Source organism: Microcaecilia unicolor, chromosome 8 (assembly GCF_901765095.1).
Source record: "Microcaecilia unicolor chromosome 8, aMicUni1.1, whole genome shotgun sequence".
NCBI lineage: Eukaryota > Metazoa > Chordata > Amphibia > Gymnophiona > Siphonopidae > Microcaecilia > Microcaecilia unicolor.
Genome location: NC_044038.1, coordinates 75,417,926 through 75,439,869, shown reverse-complemented (window position 1 = coordinate 75,439,869; position 21,944 = coordinate 75,417,926). Strand labels below are relative to the sequence as shown.

The 21,944-nt window shown below is 43.6% G+C and overlaps 1 protein-coding gene across 1 annotated transcript in view; it reads left to right on the top strand.

Moving 5' to 3' along the window:
* Nucleotides 1-18,058, top strand: part of LOC115476756 (phospholipase A2 inhibitor and Ly6/PLAUR domain-containing protein-like) — a 77,510-nt gene extending 59,452 nt beyond the window's left edge. The window contains exons 4-5 of the mRNA XM_030213331.1: nucleotides 15,563-15,709; nucleotides 17,681-18,058. Coding sequence (XP_030069191.1) covers nucleotides 15,563-15,709; nucleotides 17,681-17,799 — 266 coding nt within the window. The 3' untranslated portion in view covers nucleotides 17,800-18,058. The remainder of the gene's footprint in view (nucleotides 1-15,562; nucleotides 15,710-17,680) is intronic.
* The last annotated feature ends 3,886 nt before the right edge of the window (nucleotides 18,059-21,944 follow it).

The following is a 21,944-nucleotide window of genomic DNA, read 5'->3' as shown; positions in this document are numbered from 1 at the left end:
CTTCCCTCTGCGCCTGTACAGCTTCCTGGTGTGCTTCCCTTTGCGCCTGGAGCGCTTCCCGCTGCAGCTGTAATTTCTGGCGCCGATACTCCTCCATCTGCACATTCTGGCGCAGCAATTGAGTGGCCATGCGCAGTAGTTGCCTTCTCTGGCTAGATGACCTCTGGCGAGGAGGTGCTCCCCTTTCTGGATCTTCTTCATCAGCACTGGCTACAGGTGGTACAGGTACAGCCTCTACTGCTGCTGCTGCTGCTTCTGCAGGTGGTGGAGGTAGAACCTCTACTGCTGCTGTACTGCTTTGCTGGGACTGGAGCCCACTAGGGCCAGCCTCAGAGTCATCACCTGTATAGCAAAAGGGGAGGATGTGTGTTTTTTAGCATTCATATACATTGCCCCACACTTGAAGACCCAGCAAAGAGATGGTGAGGAGGAATGGGATTGGCACCGATGTGAAAGAGAGCCACACAGGCAGCTGGGTAGAGGTGGTGGACGGAGAGCCAAGAGAAGGACACCGCTGACAAATTCTGGAGAAGCTTTTTGTTGTATTTTTGTTTAAGTGAAGGACATTTGAGTATGTCTTGTTTTACTACTGACTTGCTAGACTGCCTAGAACTACTTTATGAACCAGGTTGCTGGCTCCTTAAGTTTAATCCATGTGGCCCACAGTGGCTACAGCACAGAGGTGTGGGAAGGAAATATGCAGAGTTTGGTGATGGGAAAAGAGGAGGGAGTGGGGAAGGGCCCCAATGCTGTGAAACACTTGTAACCTACACACACTACTACTACTAATCAAATAGAGCTTACAATCTAATTAAGACAGACGGACAGGACAAGTAAGAGGTGAGGGAATTCCTAAGGTGGGGATAGTGAGTAAGGGTCCTGAGCAAGTGAGTAGTGGTTAGGAGTTAAAGGCAGCATCATAAAGGTGGGCTTTTAGTCTAGATTTGAAGACAGTCAGAGACACACATTGCTGGAACTCCTTCCCCCACCTCCCTTCTCCTGTCCCCCACTTGTGTAACAGAGTGTAGTGCAGCACAACAGATACCCCAGCTTCATAATGGTCAATCTACCTGAGCCCTCAGGCTGTGTTGAGGTGTCAAGGGACCCGATCCCATGGATCCCCTCCTGGGGTAAGAGGCCGTGAATGAGGCGCTCCAAGGGGGTGAGGTTAGCGGTGTCATCTGCTTGGGGGGGGGGGGTTGGCACCAGCCTTCCTCCTCACATCACGCCTCAGCCTGCGCCACTTGCACTTGCAGTTTTCCACGTCTCTGCCACAATGGAAGACTGCATTCACCCAGGTTCTTACCGCCTCCCATTCTCGCTGCTTTGAAGTAGCAGCAGCCAGCCTCTGGCCCGTGGGAGCGAAGAGATTGCTGTGTCTTCTCTCAATCTCCTGGACCAGTAGCTCAATTTCTGCATCACTAAAATTACCCTTGCGTGTCGGGGGCTTCCTTGGTGCCATTGTACCAATGCGATTCGAAAATACGGAGAGGGGCGCATAAATAAGTTAAAAAGCAGCGGTCCCAGCAAAGACCCCTGAGGGACCCCACTAACTACCCTTCTCCATCGAGAATAATGACCATTCAACCCTACTCTCTGCTTCCTATCTTTTAACCAGCTCTTAATCCATAATAGTACACTGCCTCCGATCCCATGACTCTCCAGTTTCCTTTGTAGTCTTTCATGAGGCACTTTGTCAAACGCCTTCTGAAAATCTAGCTATACAATATCCACCAGCTCCCCTTTGTCCACATGTTTGTTCACCCCCTCGAAAAAATACAGTAGATTTGTGAGGCAAGACTTCCCTTCACTAAATCCGTGCCGACTTTGTCTCAGTAGCCCATGCTTTTGTATGTGCTCTGTAATTTTATTCTTAATAATAGCCGCCACCATTTTTCCCGGCACCGACGTCAGACTCACCGGTCTATAATTTCCCGGATCTCCTCTGGAACCCTTTTTAAAAATCGGCGTTACATTGGCCACCCTCCAATCTTCCGGTACCACACCTGATTTTAGGGATAAATTGCCTATTACTACCAGTAGCTCCACAAGTTCATTTTTCAGCTCTATTAATACTCTGGGATGAATACCATCCTGTCCCGGTGATTTACTACTTTTCAGTTTGCAAAACTGCCCCATTACATCCTCCAAGTTTACAGAGAAATCATTTAGTCTTTCTGACTTGTCTGCTGCAAATACCTTTTCCGGCACCGGTATCCCTCCTAAATTCTCCTCAAGTGAAGACCGATGCAAAGAATTAATTTAATTTCTCCGCTACGGCTTTGTCTTCCCTAATCGCCCCTTTAACACCTCAGTCGTCCAGCGGTCCTACCGACTCTTTAGCCGGCTTCCTGGTTTTAATATACCTAAAAAAACTTTTGCTATGTGTTTTTGCTTCTAACGCTAACTTTTTTTCAAAGTCCTTCTTAGCCCTCCTTTTCTCCTTTTTGCATTTAGCTTGACATTTCTTGCATTTTATCTTATTGTTTTCAGTCGGTTCCCTTCTCCATTTTCTGAAGGATTGTTTTTTGGCTCTAATAGTTTCCTTTACCTTACTGTTTAGCCACGCCGGCAGATGTTTGGTCTTTTTTCCTCTTTTTCTAATACGCAGAATATATTTGTCCTGTACTTCTAGGATGGTGTTTTTGAACAGCATCCACGCCTGATTCAAGTTTTTTACCCTTTCAGCTGCTCCCTTCAGTCTTTTTTATACCGTTCTCATTTTATTGTAGTCTCCTTTTCTAAAGTTAAACGCTAGTGTATTTGATTTCCTGAGTTCACTTACTTCGTAGCCAATATCAAAACTGATCATATGGCCACAGTTATCACAGATATGTACCAAATTTTCTCTTTCACAGTTCACATGTCATGCAATCCATATTGCTGCCTCCTCTCACATCAACACCAGCATTTGATAATATGTAGTGCACAAGGTACAGACACACACACCCTGTTATATCAAATATATGAAACCTATATTTAACAAAACTGTGTACAAATTTCCCCCCCCAACACCCTCCAACCACCCCCCCAAAGTCTTTCAAGGGCGGCCACACCCTCTTTGCAAAACCCTTTGTAGCAGGGTAATGAAGCACCACAACCACCCTCAGTGGCCTGTGGAGCTGCTCATTACCCTGCCTTATGGCTGCGACCTCCTACAGCAACTGGTTCTAGCCAGGGCCGGTCTTAGGTAGAGGTGACCGCATAGGGCTCCGCGCCTAAGGGGGCCCCGCATGGCACGCCTCATCTCTGCCTCCGCTCTGACCTTCGCTCGCCTCGGACGACTGTCTGCAACTCTGCATCATTCATGGTGATTATCACAGCTTCAGAACTCCCCTCCGAGTCGGAACTCCCTGCCCCTCCCCACCCCGCAGCCTTCACGTTACCTAAAAGGGTGCTCTGAATTGGTAACCCTTCGTAAACACCCAGCAGTCCTCTTCGTCAGAATCATCCAATTAGGAGCTCTCTCTTAGGCACCAGACAGGTGTTGGAATGTATTGTATTTTTACATGCATTGCCTGTCAGATATTATTTCTCTGTGATTACTCTGTGACCTCTGATGTGAATTACTTAGAGAGGTCACACAGCTATGCAACTTCCTGTGGGGGTTAGATACAGCAGATGCAGCACATGCAGCACATGGAGCACATGGAGCTCATGATCTCTCCTAACCTGAGAGGATCTATGGTGGTGTGAGCATCCATTACCATCTAAGCACATGGAAGGAGCTGATAATACAAATGTATAGTAATATGTATATATAAGCCTGTCTGATTATAATCTAACTACAAACTGTGAGTAAACAGATGTTTTGTTACTTCAACTTTAAAGTGACTCAGCAGTGAATTATTCAGGGGTGAATGAGAGAGAGATGAAGAAAGAAATTAACATTTCTAAAGCTGAAGCTGTGTGTACTAAAATCTGCTAATTATTTACTACAAATAATCCAACAAAAGGGTTATGGGCCCAGGGCCAGGAATTGAAAAAGAAGAGAAATATTACCAGGCAGAAAAAAGGCCACATTTTTCTCTTAAGTTTTAAAGGAAAGATTCAGTCTGTCTCTCTCTCCCCCCACACAGCAGACAGAAGGCTAAGAAAATGGCTGAGGGAAGAAATTCACCATTGTTCTATTCTCTCAAGGTGCCTAAATTAACTGAGTTTAATTATCAGCAATGGGAACTAAGATTCATATGTCTCCTTCGAGCAAAAAGATTAAATATATGCTTAGACCAAGACAGAACAGCTGAAAATATGGCTGAATGGGACAATGCAAACTATTATGTGAAGTGCATGTTTTTGGAAGCTCTCTCTGAAAAACAAGCCATATTAGTGGAGGGAAAAGATACACCAAAGGACATTTTATATAAACTGAGAACTATGTATGCAACTACATATGCAAAGCAGCAACCAATTTGGTTGGCAGAGTTGAATGAAACCAAATTAAGGGATAAAAGTAAATGTAATGATCACATTATGCATCTTATGTCTTCATTTCAAAAGTTAGAACTTTCTGGAATTCCCATGTGTGATGCATTGAAAAGAGCATTTCTTTTTACCTCACTATCAAAGAAGTTTGATGTTTTTAGGTCTGTAAATGAGGCCATTGAAGGGCAATCTTTTGAACAGACAACATCAAAACTAAGGCAGGAATGCATAATAAATGATTCTGAGGAGATGTGTTCTCAAAGTCAGTCAGAGAGAAATGAAACAAATTTCTTGGCAAAGAACAGAGGAAGGCGGAGCTATGGGAAAACTCCACCCAAGGGCAAGCTGATTTGCTACTCATGTGGAAAGGAGGGACATGTATCTAAATGGTGTAAGGAAACACAAAACACTCCCTCTAGCTCACCTAAGCCAATGGAACTAAAGAATTTTCAAACCAGGAAATGTATGAAGGACAAAGATAAACACAAGGGCTTTCTAATGGCAGAAAAATCTTTGACTATGGTAAATAATAATTCAAATGAAAGTACTTGGATTTTGGATTCAGGGAGCACATGCCATTTAACCAATTGTAAGGATTTCTTTCAGGAAATGTGTCCAGAGGAAGGTATTCTTAAGACTGCAAACGCAGGGACTGCTAAGATCCAAGCAAAAGGTATTGGATTCTTAAAATGCAAAGTGTCTAATGAAGTTAAAGAAATTCCTGTAAGTGATGTCTTGTATATTCCCCAAGCAGTTTGCAATATGCTTAGTGTATCTACATTAGATAAGAAGGGATTTGTGATTCATTTTGAAAACAGTAAGTGCACAATCTCTAAAAATGATGAAGTGTATGCTGAAGCTTTTATGCATAATGATGTTTATAAGCTGAACATTTCAGGTGAAGCCTCACATATGGCGCAAGTAAGGAAGAATGATGGTAAATGTAGTCTGGAAATCTGGCACCGCCGCCTGGGACATCGTGATTCTAAGGTGATCCAGGATCTTTACAGTAAGCAACTGGCCACCGGCATTCAGATAAGTGCAGATGCTGGTAAAATGGAGAAATGCATAGACTGTGTTACTCAAAAAGGTGTGAGACCCTCATTTCCTGCATACACAGGAAATAGGAGTAATAAAGTGCTGGACTTAATACACAGTGACTTATGTGGACCGTTTAATATCCCATCATTGGGAAATAACAGATTTGTGCTAATATTCTTGGATGATTTCTCTAGATATTGTGTGGCCTATTTGCTGAAAGAGAAAAGTCAAGTCACAGACATGCTGAAGAAATACGTAGCCATGGTGAGCAATAAATTTGAAAGAAAACCAAAGGTTCTTCAGACCGACAATGGTGGTGAGTTCATTTCACAAAGCATGCGCACATTTCTAGAACAAGGAGGCATTCAGCATATCACAACAGTAGCTTATACACCAGAGCAAAATTCTGTTGCAGAGAGAAAATTTAGGTCACTTGTGGAAATGACCAGATGTATGCTGTCAGATAGCAATCTCCCTAAAAGACTATGGGGGGAAGCCATTCTCACAGCAGTGTACCTACAAAACAGAATGCCAACTAAAGGCGCTGAGCGCACACCACATGAGACATGGCATGGTAGGAAGCCAAACCTGTCACACATAAGAACATTTGGAAGTACAGCATATGCTCATATACCAAAGCAAAGAAGGCATAAGCTGGATTCCACAACAGAAAGGGGCATTTTAGTTGGCTATGCTCCAGGACACAAAGGATATAGAATTTTGAATCTGAAAACTGGCATTGTTGGCATAAGACATGTTACATATTTTGATGAAAACAAGAGGGTTGATAAAGGCTGGATTATCCCAGATGAGCCTTATCATCCAGAATATGAAACTAGAACCATAATAGACATGCCAGTGTATATAAATGCCATACCAAGGCAGATGTCTGAAAGCAACTCATCTGTATCTAACGAGGAACAGGCAGAGGAAACAGACACAGAAAGGATCATTGAAGAAGACAGTACAGTTGGAGAAGGGGAATCAATTGGAGAAGAACTCTCAGATTTAGAGGATGCGGAAAGGTCAGACCAACCTGTTGTCAGACGCTCATCCAGGGAAAACAAAGGTGTTCCACCCCCAAGACTGTCTTACCTAACAAAGTCAGCAGAAGCTCAAGAGCCCTTAACATGGGATGAGATTGAGAAAATGCCAGCAGAAGAAGCTGCTGAATGGCATAAAGCTGCACAAGAAGAAATTGATGCATTGGATAAAAATAATACTTGGATTCTTACAAAATTACCTCCTGGCAAGAAAGCTATAGGATGCAAATGGGTATTCAAGTTAAAAAGGAATGCACAAGGAAAAGTGGAAAGGTATAAAGCCAGATTAGTGGCAAAGGGATATCTTCAAAAATATGGAGAAGATTTTGATGAAGTGTTTGCACCTGTAGTGAAACACACGACAATCAGAACACTTCTGAGCATTGCAGTCTCAAAAGGCATGCAAGTCAACCACATTGATGTGAAAACAGCGTTTCTTCACGGAGATATAACTGAAGACTTGTACATGGAACAGCCAACAGGTTTCATAAATACAAAACAAAGACAGCTAGTGTGTAAATTAAACAAAGGTCTTTATGGATTAAAGCAAAGTGCAAAATGTTGGAATGATAAATTGCATGAAATATTGACAAATTTAGGATTTAAGCAAGGTGAAGCAGATAAATGCTTGTACACTAGGTGCAGAAATGGACAATATGCATACATTTTAGCTTTTGTTGATGATCTGCTCATTGCAAGCAAAAGTGAGCAAGAGTACAAGGACATTGTAAAGTGTTTAAACCTCAATGTTGAGATAAAAGAACTGGGTAATGTGTCATACTATCTTGGTATAGAAATTGAGAAACAAAATGATGGTTCTTATCTTCTAAGCCAGAAGCAGAAAATAAATGAGCTTATTGAAAGTTTAGGTATGCAAGATGCCCAAGTTGTAAGCACTCCCATGATCACTGATTTTCTGAAGGATGAAACAGTAAGAGAACCTTTACCAGATAACATCCAATATAGATCAGCCATAGGTAAGCTTTTATATCTAGCTACCACATACAGGGCTGATATAGCAAATGCAGTAGGAATTTTGAGCAGAAGGGTCAGCTCACCTACCAAATCAGATTGGACTGCAGTTAAAAGGATGGTAAGGTATTTAAAGGGTACCATTGATTGTAAATTAAAGATTTCAGCCAATAGTAATCCAAAACTAATATGTTACTGTGATTCAGATTGGGCAGGGGATCATTCTGATTATAAATCCACAAGTGGATATGTGTTTATGTATGGAAATGTACAAATTTCATGGGCCAGTCATAAACAAAGTATTGTGAGTCTGTCTTCTACAGAAGCTGAATACGTGGCTGTATCGGAAGCGTGCAGAGAACTGATGTGGATTGAAAAACTTTTGCTGGATTTTGGAATAGCTGAAAAGAGACCAATCCAGATAATGGAAGATAATCAGAGCTGCATCCGACTGTCACAGAATGACAAGGTTCAGTCACGCACCAAGCACATCGCAACGAAATACCACAACGTGCGAGAGTTGGCAAAAGAAGGGGTCATCAGTCTACACTATTGTCACACCAGTGAGATGACAGCTGACATCATGACCAAACCGTTACCCAGAGAACATTTTGTGAATCTGCGTATAAAGCTTGGACTTTGTATGAATAAATAATTGCATGACAGTTATGCATGAGAAGGGGTTTGTTGGAATGTATTGTATTTTTACATGCATTGCCTGTCAGATATTATTTCTCTGTGATTACTCTGTGACCTCTGATGTGAATTACTTAGAGAGGTCACACAGCTATGCAACTTCCTGTGGGGGTTAGATACAGCAGATGCAGCACATGCAGCACATGGAGCACATGGAGCTCATGATCTCTCCTAACCTGAGAGGATCTATGGTGGTGTGAGCATCCATTACCATCTAAGCACATGGAAGGAGCTGATAATACAAATGTATAGTAATATGTATATATAAGCCTGTCTGATTATAATCTAACTACAAACTGTGAGTAAACAGATGTTTTGTTACTTCAACTTTAAAGTGACTCAGCAGTGAATTATTCAGGGGTGAATGAGAGAGAGATGAAGAAAGAAATTAACATTTCTAAAGCTGAAGCTGTGTGTACTAAAATCTGCTAATTATTTACTACAAATAATCCAACAACAGGCTCCCCAAAACCAATCACAGCTGCACTTCTAGTTGTAGCTCAGAGACGTGAAAAAACTGTGGCTGAGGCTGGTCACTGGAGGCAGCTGTGATTAAATGTCGAGCCTGAGTGCTGAGAGCAAGTAACCCAGGCAGTTGCTGCTCTCTTCAGACAAATAAAGTCGGGTCAACGGCTGCTTCCTTCCTCTCTGTGAAGACTGCGATCCTGTTGCAACCTTAGCTGTGCTTGGACACTGACTGCTGCTCCTGCTCCACACTTGTTTGGTAAGTTCTTAAAACTACAGGTCCAGCTACTTGTTTGTAGCAATTCATTATAAGAGAGGGAAAACAAAAAGGGGGAATAAATCATGGTTTTTCTGTGTTTAGCGATATGGTGCTAGGATGAGTGAGATTGCAGTTTAACGCCTTGCTAAACTGTTAGGGTTCCGAAGGATGATCCTGTCTGGTGTGAGGTGTCTGCACTCTGAGATGTTGGTGAGGGAGACTTGACAAAAGGAGCAGGCTGGCGATCAGGTGGGGGGGAGGGGGGGGGAGGGGGGAGGGGTAATGTGTGATCCTGGCTGTACTGTGATAAGTTCCTGTTGCCAGCAGGACAGTGTTGCCAGGTGGGCGGTTTTACCGCCCAATTGGGCGGTTTTCCGCGACCCGCCGCGGGAAATTTTTGCCCGCGGCGGGTTGCGGTTTTTTGGGCTGTTTTTGGCCTTCAGGGCGGTTTTTTCGGCCGCGGGGGGGCGGGGTTAGTGACGTTTTTGGGTGGGGTTAATGACGTTTTGGGCGGGGTTAGTGACGTGGGAGGTGGGGCCGATGACGTGGGAGGCGGGGCCGATGATGGGGAGGCGGGGCCGATGACGGGGAGGCGGGGCCGATGACGTGGGAGGCGGGGCCGATGACGGGGAGGCGGGGCCGGTGACGTGGGAGGCGGGGCCGGTGACGGCGGGGGCGGGGTTGATGACGGCGGGGGCGGGGGTGATGACGCGGGGGCGGGGGTGTCAGGGGCGGGGTTTGTGTTTGGGCGGGTTTTGGGCTGTTTTTTGGGCTCGAGTGGGCTGGAAAAAAATTTTCCACCTGGCAACCCTGCAGCAGGAGTGAAAACAGAAAAGTGCATCTTTTGTTGTGCTCTTAGGCAGTTTTTAAAGTTGTAAAACTTTGTTGCTCCTCTCTTCCCTTAACTGAACTGTGCAAAATCACTTTTTCTCTCTTTTCCTGGGTTGTACATGGAGATAGCAGCGCAATATGCAAACACTATCTCTACTGGTTTCAACAGATGAACTATGTTTTTGGTTGTTTTAACATGCTTTAAGGAAAGAAGGACTCACCAGAGATAATATATATATATATATATATATATATATATATATATATATATATATATTTTTTTTTTTTTTTTTTTTTTTTTTTTTTTTTTAAATAAACCTCTTGATTGGGGCAGGGCTAGGGAAGGAGCCAGGGGGCCCCACCAAACTGGTCTGCACAGGGACCCAGAGTTGCTAAGACCGGCCCTGGTTCTAGCCATCTATCAGCTACTGCAGGAGGCGCAGGGCTGGGGCGGGGGATGGGGCAGGGGATGGAGCTGGGGAAGGGGATGGGGCTGGGGATGGTGCTGGGGATGGAGCTGGGGAAGGGGATGGGGATGGGGCAAGGGATGGTGCTGCGAGGGCTGCAGGTGGTGGGGCCTCCTCCTCCATGGCCTCCTGGCCCTCCTCCTCCTCCTCCTCCTGGGCCTCCTCCTGCTGGTGCTGCTGGCGCCCTGTGTATGTAAAACGATTGTGTTTGAGATCAGCACATCCGACATGGCTGGCATAGTGCAGGAGCTGGCTGGCCTGAGGCGGGGGATGGGGAACGGTGTTCTTTGTATTGTTTGTTTTTTTTTTGGGGGGGGGGGGGTTAGCACATAACTGTAATATGAGGCAATTACATCCACTAAGAGTAGGACCTCAGGCAGGAATACCAGGAAACAGTATCCACCCACCCCAGAAAGGGGGATACAAAAGTGAGGCATGTCATCTCATTCATCTCAGAGGAGGTTAGTTGGAATTTGCAGCCACATTCATGGGAGGGCAGCTGCAACCTCAGGCCTTGATCTGGGACAGAGGTGTTATGACTTACTAGTTGCCTATTAGCCACATGGGAAATGATATTGTACAGGACATTTGCATTATTAAATAAATACATTTACAAATGAGTACAGGTGCTCTGTTTATAATACTTACGTCGAGCCCTCAGGCGCTGTCGCACTGCCCTGATTAAGCCAGGGCTCTCCTGCCTTAGCCGCCGGAACCTCCTCCAGAGGGACTCCAGGTCCCTGTGAATGCCAAACCTTCTGCAAGATAGTTTGTACAGCAGGAGTCAGGGGATGTCCCTTCTTGCCTTCAGCACACAAATTGATTTGGAAATCAAATAGCAGAGACGCACAACACTGAATTCAGGGGGGAGGGGACATTACATTGGTACAGGTCATTGAGGTGGCCATGAGCCAGAGAGTATCGTTTGTATGCATTATTGTAGGGATGTGTGAATGGTTTTCCTTTCTAGTACATACATTTTATTAATGATTGTGCATGTACACATATTACTCATTATCCTTGAATGCAGACTCAAGTTAGTGCTTACATTGATGACGGAGCTCTAATATGTGTAGCTACAGGAGGGGGACCTGATAGGCAGGTGGGGGGGGGGGGGGGCGGAGCAAACACGTACCTTTCCAGCCTGTCCCTGACGTGAGACCAGGCTCTAATAGAGTAAATCCTGGAGGGCAGGTGGTGGTGGTGGAGGAAGAGCCTGTGGCGGTGCCTCAGGCACAGCTGCAGGAGCAGCAGGCTCTCGGCCTCACTATAATTAGGCTCCCTAAGGAGATCCATGTTTCTCAGTGAATAACCGTTGGAAAACATGGCATCGCCTTATATGTACGAACATCGTGACGGACGTGCTTTCGTGCACAGGTCCATATATTACTATCCCATATATGGACGAGTCAGCACGTGGACGCCATAAGCATAGATGTCCCTGACGTGCATGAATGGTTGTCATGCGTGCGGAGCGGGCCCTTATTTGAATGATGCGTGCGGAGCTTTCCTTATATAGATCAGTATGAAGAATGCGAACCTCTTCAGATATACACAATATGCATATATACATAGTAACATAGTAACATAGTAGATGACGGCAGAAAAAGACCTGCACGGTCCATCCAGTCTGCCCAACAAGATAACTCATATTTGCTGCTTTTTGTGTATACCCTACTTTGATTTGTACCTATGCTCTTCAGGGCACAGACCTTATAAGTCTGCCCCGCACTATCCCCGCCTCCGAACCACCGGCTCTGGCACAGGCACAGACCGTATAAGTCTGCCCAGCACTATCCTCATCTCCCCAGCCCTGCCTCCCAACCCCGGCTCTGGCACTGACCGTATAAGTCTGCCCAGCCCTATCCCCGCCTCCCAACCACCAGCCCCGCCTCCCAATCTTGACTAAGCTCCTGAGGATCCATTCCTTCGGCACAGGATTCCTTTATGCTTATCCCACGCATGTTTGAATTCCGTTACCGTTTTCATTTCCACCACCTCCCGCGGGAGGGCATTCCAAGCATCCACTACTCTCTCCGTGAAAAAATACTTCCTGACATTTTTCTTGAGTCTGCCCCCCTTCAATCTCATTTCATGTCCTCTCGTTCTACCACCTTCCCATCTCCGGAAAAGATTCGTTTGTGGATTAATACCTTTCAAATATTTGAACGTCTGTATCATATCACCCTTGTTTCTCCTTTCCTCCAGAGTATACATGTTTAGTTCAGCAAGTCTCTCCTCATACGTCTTGTAACGCAAATTCCATACCATTCTCGTAGCTTTTCTTTGCACCGCTTCAATTCTTTTTACATCCTTAACAAGATACGGCCTCCAAAACTGAACACAATACTCCAGGTGGGGCCTCACCAACGACTTATACAGGGGCATCAACACCCCCTTTCTTCTGCTGGTCACACCTCTCTTTATACAGCCTAACAACCTTCTAGCTACTGCCACCGCCTTGTCACACTGTTTCATCGCCTTCAAATCCTCAGATACTATCACCCCAAGATCCCTCTCTCCGCCCGTACCTATCAGACTCTCCCTGCCTAACACATACGTCTCCCGTGGATTTCTACTTCCTAAGTGCATCACTTTGCATTTCTTCGCATTGAATTTTAATTGCCAAACCTTAGACCATTCTTCTAGCTTCCGTTTGTCCTTTTTCATGTTTTCCACTCCCTCCGGGGTGTCCACTCTGTTACAGATCTTAGTATCATCCGCAAATAGGCAAACTTTACCTTCTAACCCTTCGGCAATGTCACTCACAAATATATTGAACAGAATCGGCCCCAGCACCGATCCTTGAGGCACTCCACTACTTACCTTTCACTCCTCCGAGCGAATTCCATTCACCACCACCCTCTGGCGTCTGTCCGTCAACCAGTTCCTAATCCAGTTCACCACTTCAGGTCCTATCTTCAGCCCCTCCAGTTTATTTAAGAGCCTCCTGTGGGGAACCGTGTCAAAAGCTTTGCTGAAATCTAAGTAGATTACGTCCATAGCTCGTCCCTGATTCAATTCTCCTGTCACCCAATCAAAGAACTCAATGAGGTTCGTTTGGCACGATTTCCCTTTGGTAAATCCATGCTGTCTCGGATCTTGCAACTTATTGGCTTCCAGGAAATTCACTATCCTTTCCTTCAGCATCGCTTCCATTACTTTTCCAATAACCGAAGTGAGGCTTACCGGCCTGTAGTTTCCAGCTTCTTCCCTATCACCACTTTTGTGAAGTGGGACCACATCCGCCGATCTCCAATCCCTCGGAACCTCTCCCGTCTCCAAGGATTTATTAAACAAATCTTTAAGAGGACCCGCCAGAACCTCTCTGAGCTCCCTCAATATCCTAGGGTGGATCCCATCCGGCCCCATGGCTTTGTCCACCTTTAGCTTTTCAAGTTGTTCATACACACTCTCTTCCGTGAACGGTGCTCTATCCACTTCAATCTCATTTGTACTTTTTGCAGTCTATCGCGGTCCTTCTCCAGGATTTTCTTCTGTGAAAACAGAACAGAAGTATCTATTTAGCAAATTTGCTTTTTCTTCATCATTATCCACATAGCGGTTCGCAGTATCTTTTAGTCTACAATTCCCTTTTTAGTCATGTTCCTTTCACTAATATACCTGAAGAAAATTTTGCCACCCCTCCTTACATTTCTAGCCATTTGTTCTTCCGTTTGCGCTTTCGCCAGTCGTATCTCTCTCTTGGCTTCTTTCAGTTTCATCCGGTATTCCTCCTCGTGTCCCTTTTCATGAGTTTTTTTGTATTTCTGGAACGCCAACTCTTTAGCCTTTATTTTCTCAGCCACTTGCTTGGAGAACCATATCGGTTTCCTTTTTCTCTTGCTTTTATTTACTTTCCTTACATAAAGGTTCGTGGCCCTATTTATAGCTTCTTTCAGTCTGGACCACTGTCCTTCCACTTATAGTACAGTGCATGTAATTCTGGACATCCAGATAAGGGAAATATGAGGAACATTCGGTGGGCCAGCATGATCCTTCCACAGTTCTGTGAGGAACACGTCTTTGATTCCTGTATTTTACGCTTATGAATGTTCCTCATATTTCCCGTACCCGGATGTCCGGAACTGCATGCACTGTACTTGCGGAACAATTAGGGGCATTCTTTTTACTATACTTTGTGCAGACCAGATTTGCCGTTTTCAACTGTGATAATCGAATGTCTAAGGGCGCCTTTTTTATTAACCTTTGTGCAGCCCTCATTTGGCCGTTTTGAACTGCGATAATCGAATGTCTAAGGGCGACCATACTATTTTTCGATTATACCTACCTGATTTTGGACGAATTCACAAGGGCGTCCTAATTCATACTTGGACGACCTTTTGATTATGCCCCTCAAAGTTGTTCAAGGTCATCAAATCGTGGGAAGATTTGAAAAGTTGCAGGAAGATCTTGCAAGACTAGGAGACTGGGCATCTAAATGGCAGATGGCGTTCAATGTGAGCAAGTGCAAAGTGATGCATGTGGGAAAGAGAAGCCCAAACTATAGCTACGACATGCAAGGTTCAGCGTTAGGCATCATGGAACAAGAAAGGGACCTGGGAGTCATCATTGATGATACGTTGAAATCTTCTGCTCAGTGTGCTGCTGCAGCTAAGAAAGCAAATAGAATGTTAGGTATTATTAGGAAAGGGATGAAAAACAAAAATGAGGATATTATAATGTCACTGTATCGGTCCATGGTGCGACCGCACCTAGAGTATTGTGTTTAATTCTGGTCGCCGCACCTCAAAAAATATATAATGGAATTAGAAAAGGTGCAGAGAAGGGTGACGAAGATGATTAAGGGGATGGGACGACTTTCCTATGAGGAAAGGCTAAAGTGGCTGGGGCTCTTCAGCTTGGAGAAAAGGCGGCTAAGGGGTGATATGATAAAGGTATATAAAATAATGAGTGGAGCATCTGTTTACACTTTCCAAAAGTACAAGGACAAGGGGGCATGCAATGAAGCTGGAGTGCAGTAAGTTTAAAACAAATAAGAGGAAATTTTTCTTTAGTCAGCGCGTAATTCAACTCTGGAATTCGTTGCCGGAGAATGTGGTTAAAGCGGTTAGCTTAGCAGAGTTTAAGAAAGGTTTGGACGGCTTCCTGAAGGAAAAGGCCATTGAATGTTATAAATGGACATAGGGATAAATCCACTATTCCTGGGACAAGCAGTACAAAATGCTTTGCTCCGTGGATCTTGTCGGGTGATTGTGACCTGGATGGGCCACTGTCGGAGACAGGGTGCTGGGCTAGATGAACCTTTGGTCTGTCCCAGTGTGGCGATGCTTATGTCTTATGTCTAACTTTATCCAAGAACATATTAATCTTACTGCATTTTTTCCTTTATTGGTTCTCAGTTCCAGCCATAAACATGACCGAGAATGGCTTGAAGTGCCCAGCTTGCTATATTAAAGGATCTTATGAATGCACTGAAGTTGGAGATATCAAATGTATTGGGAATCAGGAACAATGCGTTGAATATTCTGGCGAATTGAGGTTGCCAGGTATGTATTACAGTTGTCAGGTTATGGTATAAAGAAACAGTCACTCAATCCCTACATTTTCACATCTATCAGCGCATGTTTGAAAAATAGTTTGACATGCAACCATTTCCATTTCCATTTGTGGGACAAATGCAACTTTTTTTTTTTACACCTAAATCCTCTCAGATTGGGCAAGATATTGAGATGATAGGTTTTATGGGTCCAATAACTCAAAACAAGGACCACAGTGGTCACACAGGATTTCAGTGGTACTGTGCAATTGCCACTGTAAATTAATTGCACAGTACCACTGAAAGTCCTGTGTGACCACTGTGGCCAATTAGTGCCACAGTGGCCCAGGGGTGGAGTCAAAGCAGTGCTGGGATTTAATTGATAGCAGAGATATTCAATCCACTAACAGAATAAGTACAACAAGGGTCCCCAGTAAATCCAGGGAATGGATTGGGGTGATCTTCCAGGGGACTTCATAGGGATTTAATGTTGCTAGGAGGTGTCAAGTGGGAGGGGGGATGTACTTACTGGGAGGAGTAGACCACTGGGGGAGGAATGGATGTGATATTGGATAGCCAGAAACCATAATTGAGGAGGACAAAATATTGGGGAGGTTGATGGGAAGGGGATGGATGTCAGTTTTGGCACATGCTTAGAGGCAGGTTTAAATGTTGATGTGCATGTTGATATTGTAGGTGTGCTGTGACCACTCCCTCTCCCAGGGACAACTTAGCCATTGCACTAGGTGAGCAATGGCTCAAGATGCTGGTGATAAAAGGCACCTAAATCCCCAGCTTTGACATCACTGCCAGTGCCTCACCTGGTCCAAAAGTTGTGTTTTCTCCCCTCCCCCTCCTTTCAGGTCCATCATCTCTCTCCTCTTCCCTCCCCATTGCCTTAGTCTGTCTCTACCTCTCTCCCCTCCGCTCCCCATGGGTCCAGCATTACTTCCTGTGGGTTGCTGGCAACAGAAATGGAAACAGACAACCTCTAGCCTGCCCTTGGATCTTCCTTCTGCTGCATCCTGACAATACCCGAGTTCGATTTTTCCTTGCCATTCTCAGGGCACAGATCGTAGAAGTCTGCCCAGCATTGTTCTTGTAAAACCTGCTATTTATAGGTGGGGATGCTTCTGTAATAAGGGACTTTCTGTATAACATGTAAAATTAAGAAATGGATAAACATTAGGAATTATATAATTTATAAAACATAAATTTAAAAAATAAATATTAAGAAAATGGAACATGCATGTTGAAAATAAGAAAATACTAAGTAATTATAACTGCAGAAAAAAAAAAGATATTTCATGTCACCATGATTTGTTTTTAATGATTCATTTATAAAGTTACCCCCATAGTGGATGAAGATCACTGCTACAGATATAGCTACTGGAAAATGTATATTCAGTGCCATTGAATATACATATTTTAAGTGCTCTGTCTAAGATTTTTAAAACATATACTGAATCCTGGATCCAAATATTGATCTGTATCTATTCATATCAATCACTTTCATAGACTTCAAAGGTGTTCTGCCCATTCAGTGCCTGACATGAATGGCTTTCAGCTAAACCAGAGTACAGAACATCACTATAAGACTCAATATTCTTGAACCAAAATCTTCTTTAATGCAGTAATCAAATAAGGAAAAATGACTTACAGTTCAGATGTGCTAGACAATAGTTTTTGCCTTGCAAACTGGGAGTCTGTTCTCAATCAACCCTCTTTCTATGCAAGAGATAAGCTGGGAGCAATTCAGCAATATGTTGAAAGAGATGTTTTACATACTTTTATACTTGTAAAATCTTGATAGCGTGTCAGTGGTTTAAAAAGAGGGTAATACAGCAAAGTACAGCATAGGCCAGGTCATTTTATCAAACTAATACCTATTTACTCAGGTAGAAAACTTTGAAAAATGTCCTCTTTTTACAGACAGACTCAGTACAGCAATGATTTTTCTGTGATTTCTCTCTGTATGCAGGTGCTCCATTTGAAAAATATGAGTATAAAGGATGTGTGACAACTGGAGCCTGTGATTTTGCGCCATCAGTGTTACGAGGGCTCTCCTTCCTTAAAAAACTCAAATTCACCTGTATGTAGCTCAGAAAGAAGCATTTCTGCAATCTCATGTCTTGATCAGAGGCTGCGTTTCCTTCCACTTTGCAATTGCTTTGAATATTATAGGCCATGTTCACTACTATGTCCAGCTCCCAGCCATGGATAAAGTCACAGTCCCTGAACGCTGACCACTTCTTTCAAATACAGAATGTGCTATTATAGCGCTTTACTACTTACTACTACTTAACATTTCTAGAGCGCTACTAGGGTTACGCAGCGCTGTAAAATTTAACAAAGAGAGACAGTCCCTGCTCAAAGAGATTACAATCTAATAGACAAGTGAACGGTCGGTCCGATAGGGGCAGTCAAATTGGGGCAGTCTGGATTCACTGAACGGTAAGGGTTACGTGCTTTCTACAGCTTTACCTTAAATCTGTGAGCCAAGTGCAAGAAACAGGAAATGAAAAGAATAAAAGATTTATTGTAATCATTTATCCTTAGCATTCTATGTTACTGTAAAGTCTGCTAATAAAGAAGATTCTAAGCATGATCTAAGCACTAATGCTACTATTGGACTCATTTTTGAAAGAGAAGGATGTCCATCTTTTGACATAAATCGGAAGATGGACGTCCTTCTCCCAGGGATGTCCAAATCAGTATAATCGAAACCCGATTTAGGACATCTCCAACTACACTCCATCACAAGGATGGCCAAAGTTCAAGGGGGCATGTCAGAGGCATAGCAAAGGTGGGACTTCAGCGTGCCTAACACTTTGACATCTTTGACCCATAATCGAAAAAATCAAGGACATCCCTGACGAACATTTGGATGTTTTCACCCGGACGTGTTTTTATTACGACTAAGGCACAAAAAGGTGCCCGAAATGACCAGATGAGAGAATCAGGGATGACCTCCTGTTACTCCCCCAGTGGTCACTAACCCCCTCCCACCCTCAAAAAACATCTTTAAAAATATTTCATGCCAGCCTCTATGCCAGTCTCAGATGTCATACTCAGGTCCATGAAAGTGCATGCAGATCCTGGGAGCAGTTTTAGTGGGTACTGCAGTGCACTTCAGACAGGTGGACCCAGGCCCATATCCTCCCTACCTGTTACATTTGTGGAGGACACAGCAAGCTCTCCACAACCCACTGTACCCACATCTAGGTGCCCCCCTTCACCCATAAGGGCTATGGTAGTGGTGTACAGTTGCAGGTAGTGTGTTTTGGGGGGGCTCAGCACACAAGGTAAGTGAGCTATGTACCTGGGAGCAATTTCTGAAGACCACTGCAGTGGCCCCTAGGGTGCCCGGTTGGTGTCCTGGCATGTGAGGGGGACCAGTGTACTACAAATGTTGGCTTGTCCCATGACCAATTGGCTTGCATTAGGACGTTTTTGACATAGACGTCTTTGTTTCGAAAATGTCCGAAAGTCAGAAACGTCCATATCTAGGGACATCCAAATCTAGAGATGTCCAAATTTAAGGATTTGGACGTCCCTGACGGTATTTTTGAACTGAAAGATTGATGTCCATCTTGTTTTGAAAATAAGGGTTTCCCCGCCCCTGGATTAAGCCGTTTTGCAAGGACATCCAAATCGCAACTTGGACATCCCTTTTGAAAATGCCCCTCTATGTCAGCAAACCATGCTGTACTTGGTCTGTTTTGGATCACGAATGTATAAAAACAAGAAAATTCACAGACTCAGAAATGACAGACACACAGACTCACATATGACACACACACAGCAATTATAAAAGTAATACAGACATTTATTAGCAGATTAAATATACATCAACAAGCCTGGCTTCATTCTAGGCTATCTTCAGCTGGGCAGTGCTTTTCAGCTATTTCCTAGAAGATTTTGCTTGGGTACAAAACTCATGCGTGTCCACGGATGACTCTACTGAATAAGGGTCTCTCAGGTATTTTTATAGTCCATTTCTAAACACTAAACTGTATAAGGCTAAACAGCACATCACTCATAGTCAGGGTCCTTGACTCATGTGATGCTCCTTCTTTGTAACTTTCCAGTCCCCTTCTGTCATTAGCCACAATAGAAGCTGCATTCTGTTTTTCTCTGTCTTTTGTAAAGGTGCTGACCTCCAGAGTCTCTGCAAGAGCTGGGCCAAGCTATATAATTTCTGCATTTAGATAGAGGTCACCTACAGGTCAGATTCCATACTGATCCTACCTTCAGACTCCTCACATTCCACTAGTAGATCAGTAGAGAATCTGTACAATACAATATGTGAGTACACAATTCCATATAGTAAGAAGAAGTAGCACAATGATTACAACCAAGATAGGATGAAAACTATTGTTCAATACTGCTGTGACAGAGGGAGACCCAGTGAATATGTCATACCAATGATGATCATGAGTTGAACAGACATTATCAAAGTGTTTAGCTCAAACTGCAGCATTGGTCGATTAACAGTGTCTAAATACTGTAGCATCAGGGGGAACATTTAATGCTTTCTTCAGTGGGATTAAATGAATAAGTGGGAAGGAATTCTTTGTCAATTCCAAATAATCATACATCTGCTCATGCTTTCGGTGAGTAAAATTGTAAAGTATGTACATTTGATTTCCAAAAGCTAGCATGGATACATTGTGAAAGCCATGACTAATAAGTGGGTGATATGTAACAATATTGATTTGTACAGATTGTGAGGATAGTATGCAAACTGTATGGGTGGCAGTTTGAATCATTTCTGTGTAATTAATCAGATAGGTAGTTTTCCAGGCACATATGTTAATGATCTGCAGTAAGCAGTGTTCATACACATACCTGGTTACTCCCCACTTGTGTACATCATCAGAAGTCTTGCTAGTATTCCACTGAATAAGCTTCCCAACTGGGGTTGCAAAAATGTGTATCGTACCATTAAAGGCATAGTATAATATTTACACAATGTGACATCTGGTACAGTCCTATTATAAAAGACAAAATGTACCATGCACTGATTCTGGGTCCATTGAGTATTTCTTCTTCTTTAGTCAACACCCAGATATCCTGGGAAATATTAAACATTTGTCGCCAAAGTTCTGGATTATGTATATACAACTACGTTTTAAAATTGTCTCTCTGCATTATTTATTTATTTATTTACTGAACAAGCAGTCCAGTTAACAACTTGGATCATATTTTCCAAAACCTTAATATTTTCCTGCCATGCATGGGTCCAATGTTTGTCAATGGACATCAACTGTTTTTTAGCTTCCCATATCTTGGGGTTCCAATCTGTCTGCAACTTTAGGGCAGTGTCCAGATTGCTCCCCAATTTCTGCATTCAATTAAAGTTTCTAAGGCTATAGAATTCTTTAGAACCATCCCTGTACCTGCTCCTCCCAACAAAGTGTCATACCATGCTCTCTTGAGATGGCACCATGATACATTCGGCAAATCAGGAAAAGTAATGGTGTATTGTACCACAGCCATCTGGGGGTTAATTCAGGTCTTGATACAGGTAGAGGGTAAGGGCACTAAAAAAAGAAGATAATGAAGACTAAATGACCCCTTGCAACCGAGCCAATGCAACAAGGATGTGACTAATTCATCTAAAGCCTACTATAGAGGTACTATTTGTACACACCAAGGTGTGAAACTTAGTAAGAAAAAAAATACCAGTACAATTGTAATGCAGAAGTAATTCACTCCTCTGTTCTATGACATGGTGCATCGCTTGCGGCTCTGATAGCACAACATATGGTATCATGGTACATATGTAAGTAAAATTTGTCATATTTACAAAAGTAACATTCATATCAGTCTCTCCCGCCCACCAATACCCAGTTCTCTGTCCCAATCAACCCAGCCACCCCCAAGTATAGTCCTCTCGCATCCAGAACACCGGGGAGCCAGGGTTCAGGCGTAGTATTGGGTTGGTGGTGTTTTCCCAGGAGGTGTTTGAACCTGTGTATTTTCCATCAGTATAATTACGACAGTACATGTTGAATCTACATAAACAAATGGAGGAAGTATAGGGATTACCCAGGAAAAAGGACCCATGCATTCATTCGCTACAAATGAAAGAAAAACAACAGGCATCACTCTTTTAAATACACTACTTCATTGTTCAGTGTAGCCAGCCCATCCTGACACGTAATGGCTATGAAAACAGTGTTGCCTCCTCTGGCCGCAACCACCCTCCAAAGGTGGGGAGTCAGGCCTCAGATATTTCA